General features: G+C 45.8%; 2 protein-coding genes across 2 annotated transcripts; one reads left to right on the top strand and one right to left on the bottom strand.

Moving 5' to 3' along the window:
• Positions 1-5,128: 5,128 nt before the first annotated feature.
• On the bottom strand, positions 5,129-6,181 carry ABOM_005743 (uncharacterized protein; the record flags this gene model as incomplete). The annotated part of the gene is made up of 1 exon (XM_022532872.1): positions 5,129-6,181. One exon carries the CDS (start codon positions 6,179-6,181, stop codon positions 5,129-5,131), a length of 1,053 nt encoding a protein of 350 aa, XP_022388720.1.
• Positions 6,182-7,216: 1,035 nt separating this feature from the next.
• ABOM_005742 (uncharacterized protein) lies at positions 7,217-8,129 on the top strand (the record flags this gene model as incomplete). Its single annotated transcript, XM_022532871.1, has 2 exons — positions 7,217-7,355; positions 7,426-8,129. 2 exons carry the CDS (start codon positions 7,217-7,219, stop codon positions 8,127-8,129), a joined length of 843 nt encoding a protein of 280 aa, XP_022388721.1.
• Between the last annotated feature and the right edge of the window lie 5,130 nt (positions 8,130-13,259).

Genomic DNA, 13,259 nt, shown 5'->3' with positions numbered 1-13,259 from the left:
TGATGACATCATCGTCGGCTAGGTCTTTAATATCGCATGTCCAAATACTCGAGCTGGAATTATACATTAGGATACATCACAGAGTGATAGCAAGTCGTATCTAGAAATTTGCTAGCACTATGTTCACAGTGGGCTTTATTGAGAGTCACCGGATCCTCGCGTTGAATACTTAAACGCGCATGTGCCACTTCTCATATTCATTTAGAGCTCTGTTATATGAAAGACATACGGGTTCTAGATGAGAGACTGGACTGCACGAAAATAAAAGGTTACTCAGTAAGAAGCGATGCAGTACTCTGAGATTGAAGAAGACTTAACTCCATCCACCTTCCAATAAGCCAAGCCCGACCTTTCCAATAGCCTTGCCAGATTCAAGGGTCCTATGTGTCTCTTTAATCCTTTCAAGATCCAATTGCAGTCGCCTCGCCAAGTGGCCTTTAATCTTGCCTGCATAAATAAGAGCTGAGAGCTCTTCCAAAATTTCCCCTTGATCGGTTTCTAGCCCATGGTACATCCTCGATCCAAGCCAACACCAGACGAAAGTTGGAGACTTGGACATAAACTGAGTGCCATACATGTTTATATCGGTAGATTGAGCGATCGAGCAAACCTTACCCAGCGGAGCAACGATATCCGAACAAACACCAAGGTACTGTGCCGTGGAATGGGCGATGTACACATACCTGTGTCGAGAATTAGCATACACCGATTTGTGAGAGCGAATCACTGCTTATTTGATATGCACATCAAGACGAAGCTCATCAATATGCTTCTTCAGTCTTCCCGATGATTGATAATGCAAGTCACTCCCATCTTCTTCGTGAACCCGGTCGTCTCAGGTCGTGATACCGTGGTAATCACGACAGTTAAACCGAGTACCCACCGCGATTTGCGATGCCATGGCCCCGGCTCCGCTAATTATCAGGATACCCGCCTTTTCTCCCCTTTTAATCTCCACTCGGTCTAATAAGGACTTATAAGCGGTTTCGTGTTAGTGGCATCGCGGCAGCTTCGACAAAATGCAATGATTTCGGCTTATGCCCGACGGTGACCTCTGAGACTAATTGATACTCGCTGTAGGCTCCTTGTTTTGTCGGGGATGATACATAGAAGACTTCGTCACTGGGCTTGAATCTGGTACATTCCGGGCCAACCTCTTGAACTGTGTCAGCGCCGTCATACCCCATTATATGGAATGGGCGAGGAACGAAGTTATAATAGTCTACACGTACCGGATTGGTATATTATTCTGCCCGCGATGGAACTGATAATACCTGGTGCGTCACCATATGTTCCATTCCTGACATGGTATCATTGGATTGGCAGCAGAAGCTTCTACCCTATCGCATTTGTGAGTAGACTTCGGTGAGTATAAGTTCGTGGATGATGGATCCTACTTCATAAGCAGCTCCTTTCCTTGTGGCTTATCCGGCTTTGGAATCTTCCGGTATATCAAATTCTCCACGGATCCGTACTGTTCGACTCTGACGGCGTTCATAGCTGGTAGTTCTTGAAGTAATAATATCTTTGAATTTGGGGTGGCTGTTAGGGCGAAACCTGCGAGTGTCCGAATAGGGATTCAGTTAGATCTACAAGGAGGGTGCCCGAATGATGTTATGATGTTATCTGAGGTATGCCCTAGCTGGTACAATGACCCCCGGGAGATAACGAGCCTTTTGTTCATGTTTATTTTAATTTCTGTTGAGTGTGAGTGACAATACGCACTTATTGATTTACTTAATGCATGAAGTACAAGGACTCTGAGCCACTCTCCCGGCCGTACTGACTTGTTGACTGAACACCAAGTTTAATCTTGGCATGATTAGGGCAGTTTGCTAATATCTAGTTTACTAGATATAATAATACACTTCATAATTTGCCACTAATAGTTTCTATCAACTTATGCCCAAATATACAATAGAAGGTGGTAGGGAGAAAATGGAAAGTGGAAAGCTAAGTTCAAATTAATCGGCACTGCACCTATATATACACTTCAAGATTCCCAAATAAATGGGGGTAGCCGTTACCCTCATTTTCAAAAAAAAAAAAAACCCCCCCCATGGAACAGCCCGCCTGTCTAGAAATTCCTCTGAACCAGGATACTCTTTAGAAAAAGCCCACAACTAGACTCCTATCTCCACCGCCTGGTAGGTCTTGGATGCGCACCTATTCATTCGGCATATCGATTGAGAAGATAGTAAAAGGCGAGTAGCTTTCATGCGATAATATTTTGTATGCCAGCCCTATGTGCATCGGAAACGGACACTAACTTTGTGCCCTTGAGCCCGGAAGTGAACTATATGAAGGCTATTTCGATACTAAGACAGATTAAAAAGTAGTGAAATTGATGTTGTTCGATCGACCAAATCTCACGATGCGTAAAACTGGACTAGATGGATGGACTTTGTACGGCAAAGCTAATAGTCGGCATGGTGAAAGCTCCTAGCTCCTGGCAAGTTCACGAGAAAATGAATACAGTCACACACTGCAATCCTTCCACCCTTACAGGGAGCTGTTTTACCTAACCGTCCAAAGCCGCCCGTTCTAGCATGATACGCCAATCAAGAGGGATAGTTCCTGCAGTGAATGCCCAGAATCACTAGGGAGGGACTACCAAAGGGACAGGTTGTCTGAATTCTTACTGGGATGCTTGAATCTATCAACATGGTTTGATGACAGCGCTAGGCCGATTCAGGGCTTAAGGATCCGGATGGAACATTGCGACCACTTTCGGAATAGAGCGTAACTACCTGGGATGCCTGAGCCACTGAGCCGTTCAAACACGGCTATCTGCAGGCCTAATGAACAATCATTGGTTTGGATTTTCAGATTGACCGGGAACTGCGAGTTTTATGCAGCTAGCGCCTAGCGTTGGACTGAGTCCACAGGATGCTCCAGGCGCAGGAGCGCAAGGCTTGAGAATAAAAGATAATTCGCCCGGCATGACAAGAAACGAGTGAAAAAGGTATAGTGCTGGAAATAAGTGGGGTTTGTACAGGGAAGACTGTACACATCAGAGCAAATGGATCATTGCTACAGATTTTCAGGAGCCTTCGTGCTGAATACTTAGTCGGTCGGTGTCTTAAAAGCCACTCCCCCAAAACAGTATCATCGCCAATATATACTTCTTCGATCAGCTATAGCTCGAGACCAAGGTGTTCTTAAGGCAGGAGCATTCCGCTTCTCCCTCTTCCTGTTTTTCTTTCCCCTAGATTTCTATATCTACTATTTCCTTCAAATATCTTGCTTCAGTCCTGTGTACGAATCTAGGATATTATTCCTCGGATTTTCATCCGTATTGGATACTCGACTCCAGTTGTTTCGTCGCCGGCTTTTCCCTTCATCGACGGCCTTTTACCACGGAAAGCCACCGAGGCTTTCATTCAAATAATCCCTTCTCACCAATATGGCCGATGCCCCAGCCTCTTCAACTGCTAGTCCTCTCTACTTTGCACCTTCTCCTATTTCTATCCACAACATAACCCCATGTCCGGGGTGTGGAAACATTGGGCCTCTGACGGGAGGTTGTAACATGAGTCTGTCATCTCTCAATGCAGCGTGTATGCCGTCTACCTTGTTCAACTCGTACCCCCAATCGCCAGACGACCATTTATGGGGTAAAGAGTTTATAAGCTCTGGCTCTGCTGTGCAATGTGGGCCAGAAGTGGGCGTTAATATGCACCTGCTGACTAGTTCACCATTCAACGAGGTTATTACTACCCCAGGGAACCATACCGAGATTTCCAATGCCAACTTCAATCGTGGTCTTAGCAATACGCGAGGTAACACCACGTTCGAGGGAAATGCCGCTTTAGATCAACATGCGCATCTAGTAAGGAACGCCATAGTTGGCCCCAACATGCTGCCAGCCCAGTTCCAATCTAGAGTTGGACAGCATAACATCAGCACAAACGCAAATAAAAGGTACCGCTATTGTAGCTCTGTACCCAATTCCTATGGCGGTATACCTAACCGGATATAGTGAGGCGAGTGCGCGATCTATTCTCCAATGCAGATGGGAGGGCTGCACCTATACACGACACTTCAACCGTGAAGCAGACCTTGTGCGGCACATTAGGACTATTCATATCTCTCCTGGGTCTTATAAATGTGCTATGAAGAATTGTTCGAAGTCCTGCAATCGAGGGGATAATCTGAAAGAGCACATGCTCAAGGTTCATCAGATGTCACATGATGCTTAGGGCTTTTGGGCCATCTCTTATCTGCATGCTTGCCTTTTGGTGTGTTCTGTGCACTACCATGTGTTTTCGTGATTTAAAATTTCGGGATATTTCTCACTACAGCTATACATATGTCTCCGAGTACTAGCTTTAGAAAATTTCACTTGCGCCTTTATATTGAGCACGCTGTCATTGCGTTTCGATAACATGTATATCACCCTTGCTATTTCCCAAATATCTGCATTGCCTTGTCTTTGCCTTATTTTGCCTCTCTCCTCTCCTCGATAAACCCTGAAATATCACCAGAGATGATCACACGCTATCAATGGTACAACGTATCGTAAACTCAAAGTTGCACAACACTATCTATTCCTATCGTATGGAGACATGGGTCTTCAACTAAGGTTGGCAATATCAGCATGGACCGGGAATTCTACCCTGGTGAATATACTAAAACCTACTGGCTCTGTTAGTAGAAGAGTTGAAAATAAAGTATAAACCTCTCTTGTTGCGAATCTATCTCTTACAATTGCTCTCCGGTAGGCAAGTTGTACAGATCTATAGTACCCCATACAGTAAGATTGGTCGCCGGCATCTTGCTGTCATAGCCGAGTATACAGCAGAGGCGCAGGCGTTACTTTTCGATTTATTGCAGGTTTATCAGGTGTGCAATGTGTGAACAATTCCAATCTTACAACGGTTCGTACTGCCAAGTATAGGCCGTTTAAGCAAATCGAAAAGTCACCAGAACATATACATTCCCTCTTTCTCAAGACTAGAGTGCAATGTTATCTCTTTTTCTAGATTGGTGGCGTTGATGAGAATCTGACTGCGATTCATGGAGATTGTGTAGTAAAGCGACGACCACTCGACTAAAAGCCAATCGACAGATGATCTAACCTTGCACCTCAATATATCCAACAGCTGAAACATAACAAAGTTCAAGCTTAGTTAGATATGTTCTCCTCCATCCAGTCCATAATCAAATCCGCAATCTGGAGATTATTCTTATCCTGCATCAGCATATGACTATTCCCGTAGATGCCCAGTCTAGGCAGCTCCGCCACAAACGCTCTTCCCCCGGCAGCAGTGAGTCGATCCGCGAGAGCCTCACAGCCCTGAAGTGACTGTGGCCAGAGTCGGCGAGAAACCTTTGCTTGATCAAGGTAGTCGCCATAAACAAACAACGTAGGGATTGTCGCCAGCACAGCTATCTCTTCATCGGTTGGCATGGGACACTGTCCCTCGACCGAAACGATACCCTTGACAGCTGAAGGATCATTCAGGGCTGCACGGAAGGGGAAGAACGCCGATTCCGAGTGTCCAACCAACACCGCACCGTGTACCATACTAGCTAAGTTCGCCAGATTGGCGTAGATGGGATTCGGATCCGGCAGGATGGTGTTCAAATCCGGGATCACTTGCTTGGAAAGTTGTTCCATGGCCTCCAGAGGAAATTGCTGGCCTGGGAAAACCTGGGGGTAAGAGTATCCGAAGCGGAAGAGATCCCAGGCGCGCTCACGACCCGCGCTCTCCAACCTCGGCAGGGCTGATGGGGCTGCCTCTCCAAGCTTCACTCTGTTGAAAATGGTCGGATCAAAGCCAGAGCGAGCACGAGACGTCTGATCGGGTACATAGACGGGGTGACCTTTCCGCACCAGATATTCGGCCCAGCCCATGCGACCGTCGGGGGTATCCTTGTACGTTTTCCCGCTGAGACAACAGCCGTGGACAAGAATGTATGGGAGGTCGTTGCTCATCGGAATTTGGTACTCCACGTACATTTGGTCCACGAATATCCAGTCTTCCCGAGGATAATCATTTAACGGGTCTGAGCGGTCTCCAATATTCACTAAAGCCTTCACTTCGCGACCACCGACGAAGAAGTCGCCCGCATCTTGTAAGATGAGAGGTCCATTGCGGTGCCCTTCGATATGCAGGGACGAGGCCGCCGCTAGTGCAGCGGAAGCGACAACACACAAAAATGACAACATAAGCATCATTGGCGAGACTATTATATACCTTCTGATGAGTATTTCACATAACTGAAGAGATTCGAAAAGCCAGGTCACCCGCTTTGGTGCTGTATGGAATATGGACACCGTCCGTAGTGAACTGGTCGTAGGTATTGGAATAGGAACGTTCGTCACATCCACTCGAACCACGGAAGAAAGAAAGAAAGAAAGAAAGAAAGAAAGAAAGAATATCCCGTGCGTCCGATACACCAGGTGCCTTGGAGGGAATATGAGCCTCATCAACTCCCCGGGTCTTCTCGGTTCTTCCTGCGACCGAGTTCTATTTTTATCATCGGTCAAGGCAAAATGTGATAGACCCCGCTCGGCTGCATATCAAGGAGGCTGGGTATCCCTTCGTGTGTGCGCTAGACCCTAGTAGCCCCTTGCTAGTTAGTCGATAGACTCGAACTTTGCTTTTTCCATTGGTTAATTGCCTCGATAGCTAAATACATAAAGCCATCACGGCTACCATGTGCTGGCAGGCAAGGCAAGCCTGTTCCAATCAATCTTTCGGTCTTTATGCTTTGCCAGAGCATATATCCACATCAGATCGTGTTAATTCTAATCTATAGGATGAATGAGATCTGCAGTACATAGATGCGACCTTGAGATCTAAGATACATTCTTCATCGGATACACTATAAAGACTATCACTTAGATACAACATTATGGTGCAATACCTCACTCTTCTAGTGATGAAGAGCGATCTACAGAATCATGCATATCGAACATGGCTAATATTTTTGGTTCCTCCCCGGGCAACTCCGTCACGGCCGTAGGGCGTGCAGGACCCGCATACAGCTGAGCAGCCGGTGGACCCTCAGCTCGCGGGATCCTACATAGATAACTCACAACCCCAAGAAAAAGAAAAGCCCGCAAGACGCCGCAATCAAGGTGCCTGGGAAACCCTCTAAATTACCGATCTCCTTGTTATTGCGCAAGATTTTCATTTCATTTCGGTTAGCATTCAGTCCTGGTTGTTAATCCCGTGAACATATTTGACAACGTCAGCCAAACAAGATGAAAATACTTTGTCTCCATGGCTTCGGGACAAATCCGGGTGTCATGAAGCGTCAGATGTCGCCGCTGATCAAGCACTGCGACCCTACATGGCAATTTCATTTTCTGGCAGGCAAGGTAGAATGTCCAGCGGCGCCAGGTAAGTCCCAATATACCGTGTTGGTAGCGTCTACCTGAGCATGAATCTGATCCTTACTAAATCCCTACAGGCGTTGCCGGCGCCTTTCCTGGTCCCTATCTCTGCTGGAGTTTAGACTTTGATGCACTCACCACCAGAGCAGCCCTTGATCTGATTCATGAAGCGTTTCAGAGTGAAGGCCCTTTCGATGGGGTCTTCGGATTCAGCCAAGGGGCCTCCATAATAGCCACCTATCTCCTTGAGCAAGCGGATCTATATCCGGACAGACCTTTGCCAGTTCGGTTTGGGATTTTCTGTTGTTCGCCGCCAATCGTCACAGCAGACCAAGCCTATATTCAGAATCTATACGGCACGCTCTCTGCTGAGGACATCCAACGCCTCCGGTCAGCCGAGGACGATCAAATAGCCCAACTTCCAGACCCAGTCCGGCGTGCGGCAATCATGCTACTGGGGGGATTAGCTGCCACGGAACCGGTCCATGGTAAACCATATTCACACTTTCTCGATCGCCCCTCTTCTGAGATCCCTTGTGTGGCGCTTCCAGATCAGTATGCGGCGCGTCTTTCCATCCCGACGCTCCATGTTTATGGAAAGGATGATCCGCTATCAATGCAAGAAGCAAGTATACTAAATGGGTCTTTTTGCGACCCCAGGTGGCGAAAGTTTTTCAAGCATAGTGCCATCCACAATCTTCCTCGCTCACCAACGGAGGCGAAGGAAATGGTATCGCTCATGGAGTGGGTGATTTCGCAGAGTCAACGATCGCGGCTATGAGTGCCAGTGGACATAACGTCTCTTGTCAGACATGGAATACTATTGCCTCAGCTTCTTTGGTTTTGCGAATATGACTTAGACCACACGTGATAAATAGAAGATACAGGTTCTGTCTAGAGAATCACGAACAATAAATGTGCACCGTTTAACTCAGATCAAAATACCTGCCAAAGATTTCGTAAATAGAGTACTGCAGAGAAGTTCATCCATTACATATGTGATCTAGGTTGAGCTCTTTCTATCCATGGTAGCTCATCCAGGAAACAGATATTTTTCGGTCTTCGAGGAATTGGACGCATCTAAACCGAAACAGATGACCAAAATGCTTCATCCCACCCCTTTTCATGATATCTGGGAGCATTTTGGGGAATTCCTTCAGCATTAAACCTTCTAATTGGGGGGGTTCCATACGATCCGTTACCTGTTGCTGATGAGAGAGCTCTGTAACCTTTTTCACCTGCGAAAGCCGAGCCTCTTGAACTTGGTTAAATATAGCACGCATCTCCCCAGCTGACAGTGGATGGATGAGGCGGACACCGCCAGCATTAACCGGTTGGCAAGACAGGGTGCACTTTCGAAAGCCTGGTTTTCCCCTTGGGTAATAATGGAGACCATCTGCCGGCAGAGCAGGATATCTATTAGTTGATAGAAACGTAATATATCCGAAAAGTTCATAGCTGATGCGAAACATCGCTAATGATCATCATCCGAGCCAAATGTCATTTTTTATAGACAACTTCTCCCATAGCTGTCAATATCGCCGAGCGTCTTGTTTTGAATAGATCTGGAAATAAGATATTCGAAGTAATGATCACCCCAGTGTGCTCTTGCCATATTTCCCAGGTTACCTGGGCAAACTGAGAAATATCAGTACCGTAAAAAGCGCGGCCGGAGTTCTTAAAGAAAGACCAGTACGTTCGGTCTTCAGGTTAATTTCGAAGGGCGGTAAATGGACCATGAATATGCGGCGGTGGTATTGCTACGCGGCTGTTCGTACGTGGTAATGAGAGCGATATACAAACAAGTAAAGGGTCTGTTTAGGTTCTACATATTCAACAATTAAGCAAGGCCCTAATACTTTTCAGACAAACGAGAACGGCTCAGCCAATAATTAATAGTACCCGTGCATGCTTGCATAGCAGCCCACAGCCCACAGCCCACAGCCCACATGTTGACTGAGGAGAGGAGCACGGGATGCCATCAAGTCCAAACAACCCTAAGCACCCGGCATATATAGAAGCCGATATAGACCTCACTGCAGAGCACGGAAAAGTATGTCACGCACAACACTTGCGTCTCCTATCGTCGCAAGAATAGTTTGAAGATTAGGATCACCATCGGCGCTGGGGTTGGCAGCTGTGGCTAAGTCAATCTTGCCAAAAAAGTCAGCGAACAGATAAGACTCCATGTCACTTTTCAAGACCTTTCGAAAGGTTTTCACTAGGTCTTCATCAAAAGTGCCGTTTTCTTTGAGTTTGTTCAGATGAGCTATGGCGTTATTTCGGGCTTTGTGCGACGATTCAGCAAAGGAATTTCCAAATGCTTTGATCTTGTCCTCGGTTGTGATCTTAAGTAGAGAAGCAAATACGTTGCGAGCGTCCTCTTTCCTTTGAGCCTGAAGAGCCTTTTCGAAGTCATGCGGGCCATGTTGGCTTTCCTCCCGACCAAGATGCTCGGCATAATCCTTCAGGAGCCGTGAAATAGCTTCATCAATAGGCAGCTGAGGTAACGAGTCATTAATGTCCGAGGTAAATTGGGGATAAAGAGTTTTGCAATGAGTGCTTTTCTAACCTTTTCAGCCAGGACGTGCGACAGTGAGAGCGCTTGCTCAGAGGATAGCGAGAGACGGGTCTCGATGTCCGAAGCAGTATATGAGGACTGGTCCATTACGTATGCGGCGAGACATTTATCCATAATGTCGTGCACTTGCTTGATAACCGCAGCCGAAGGCTGTCCACCTGCTCCAGCTTCATAGCTCTCTTTGATCACACTCTGTAGCTTAGATTCGAAGCCAGGGTGGAAGAAAGGCGCTTTGTCAGAGTTGGTGAATTCATGCCTTGAGCCATTGTATATGGTACTGTTGATATGACCCTCCGGCAGTTGTGCCGTGATACCGCCATATTTCCAGTTCCCCATCTTAGGATAGTAAAATCAAGCAAGAGAGAGAGCAAGCGAAGACTTTAAACTCGCTTTGACCAGGAGAAGTTTCAAGCTTAGAATAGTTGTATAGGAACTTCTGCCTACTTATACTTCCATCCCAAGCTTGTTGGGTCTAGTGATTCGAGATCTCGGATGCGCTCGGCTGCATTGCAAAATGACTACGTAATGTACAGATAAAAACTCATGATTCATGGGAAGTACAAGGTTCAATGAAATACCGAACTCGGCGGGGCCTCTTGTGATGTGTCCCAATATCTCTTTGATGTATGAGATCATTATATGATGTAAGGTTTATTGTGAATGAGAGACTACGAAGAAGAACAGCAACAGAAGGGATAAAGCTAAATGGATTTACAAGAGCGAACCATAGGCAAAAGTCACAGGAGAGCAAGTCTGCAACAGATCGGCAGCTGAATGATTCGACGCAAACGGCAAAAGAGTTCCCAATGCATGTATAATGAGTCAATGACCCACAATATTCATAGTTTGATAGCCGCGTACCATGGTTCGAGCCTCAATATGACAGTATATGTCACAATACAAGATGGTTCATATTAATATAGTATATCGCTAGGTTATGATATAGCATCAAAGGCCTAAACTTATGGAAATATACAAATATCGTAGAGCAATACCTTACTATTTGGTATGCCACCCTTTTGCCACTAAAACTGTAAGATAGGAGCGTGTAGGTTGCCATATGTTTTAGCCTCAAAATCACGCTCCAGGTGGATGAGAATCATGAGATTATGACAGTAAATACTCCAAATGGCTGCGCAGACTATTACACGGATAAGTTTTCCTTTCGTATATGGTTAAACATATTCCCTTTTCCATGTTTTACCATGCAAATTAAGTCGCAACACGTATTGATGACGATGGCCAGAACCCAATTATAACACAGATTTTGCTACACATGGTGTCAATTTAGGATGCTTTTGAGCACGCCATTCATTTGCCATATCCTGATTCTTGAAGTCTGCAATGTAGTATGGCATGGGAAGTTGTAAAATGTGGTATTTCTTGGACCTCTTGGCAGGAGTTTGTTTAATCAATCGAACCAGGAGCAAAATTAAAATATCACCCTATTATCCTTTCTCCTCGCACCTTAAACCATCATACCCATCGCAACTATAGTAACGTCTTGTCGACGAACATGCGTGGATTGTTCAATCAATTTTCTTAGCATATGGATGTCCCTTCTTGCGCTCATCTGCAAGGAAAGCAACGATAAGGAACTCTAGTAAACCAGTCAGCATTTTTCAGCAGCCATGGTAACCCAAGGACCTTACCCCCAAGACTCAGTCTGTTGTCCCCGCTAAGATCTGAATCGCGGAATACCTCTGCAAGATCTTTAAAACTCTGTTCATCAGTGGGATTATAAGCTTGAATGAATTCATGTAGCGAGACATGTCCTGCGCAATTGTTATTAGAATACAGACGGCAAAGGTGTAATCTCTTAGTTCCTCACCGTCTAGATCCTTGTCCTGCAGATAGTTCAGAATGCTGAAACCAATTAGCTAGTCGTAACCAATTATTAAACCTACGGTGTAGAAAGACTTCATCATTTCCTTGAAAAAATTGATAGAGTAATATTGATTTTGATCAGGTAGTCAGCCAAAAAAGAAAGGGAGCGGAAGAAGGGGAAAAGCCGGTGATGGAGATGTTACATCTGGATCCTTTTCATCCAATTCCCTCAGGATTGCTGTCCGAAGCTGACGTCTCTGCTCGAGGTCGTATTGATCGTTTGTCGGTGGTAGTCTATATCTTCCCCCTTGCGCCTCCTTCAACGCCTTGTGCATACCCAGATACATGGCTTTGTTTGGAACAAAAATAAGGGCGAATCGACTGAAGTCTTGGGAGGCAAGATGCTTCTAGTACTAACAGAGTTGGGTTGTGCAAATTGAAACTGAAAACTGGGTAGCTGAGCCCTCTTAAATATTGATTGGGGGGGCTGAGACAGCTGACTGTTCCAAAAGAGGACACTCTTGACCGATACCAGGGAAATAATGTAGGATGTATGTATCTGAGAGCTGCGTATGGACTGTAGCTTTGTTCTGCGACATTCCTTGCCGTGACCTGGGGTCGACTTTTGATTATATCTCTAGGATCTGCTATCTTGTTCATGCCACCCCCACCTGATGTGATGCAATGCCACGGTTGCCTCTGTGAGTTAGGTTTTGAAAGGAGAGCGCTGTACTCCAACAGGTTGACTGCCAGTTCATTGATGCATGCGGAAGAGACGTGTGTATGCAACCACGGTCGCTCTCAGCACTGGGTAGAATCCGTAGGATAGCATTTTGAAATGTTCTCTTGCTTACGCTAGAGTTTCCAAAATTTAATCATCAGGGGTTATGGAGAATTAAAGGATAATTAAGTTTCGCGGTAATTGTTACTTTCTCCAATCGACACCTGCACTATAAGCTGTGCCTCAGGCATCAAGTATAGCCGAACTATCGAAATCCCTCAGACAATAAGCCTTTAGATAATTCGGCACCCTGGGGGCTATACCATGATATAGCGAGGATTACAATAGGCTCAGTTGGTTGAGATACGTTGATTCCTGGTGTTGCCACCGATGACATCTTCTCAAGTGGGTTCAGATGAGCTTGTAGCGGACACGATAACACCCGACGCCCCATTACCCCTGAGATTTGACAACAATATGTGCCACTTGCAATGCCTTTAATAGCACCAGGGAACGCTCATGTCATTCAACAGGGCTTACACAGTGGGCTTAAGTACAGCAGAGTGGACAGGAAGCCCAGTTCTCCACACCCTATGTTCGTATGTACTGTACTTATCAGGCGATCAAGTAGTTATAGGTTGTGTGGATGGATAATTGGGGAGTGATATATAACTGGCTTTCCAAAGTAGATATAGCATTAACTTATACATCTACGTTAAATTAGTAACTACAAGTGCTAGGTGAATTGCTTCGAATATCCGGCAAAATAGCCTACACAGCGT

The sequence above is a fragment of the Aspergillus bombycis genome (assembly GCF_001792695.1).
Source record: "Aspergillus bombycis strain NRRL26010 chromosome Unknown contig00047, whole genome shotgun sequence".
In the NCBI taxonomy this organism is placed as follows: domain Eukaryota; kingdom Fungi; phylum Ascomycota; class Eurotiomycetes; order Eurotiales; family Aspergillaceae; genus Aspergillus; species Aspergillus bombycis.
This window is presented reverse-complemented; position numbering and strand designations above follow the sequence as displayed.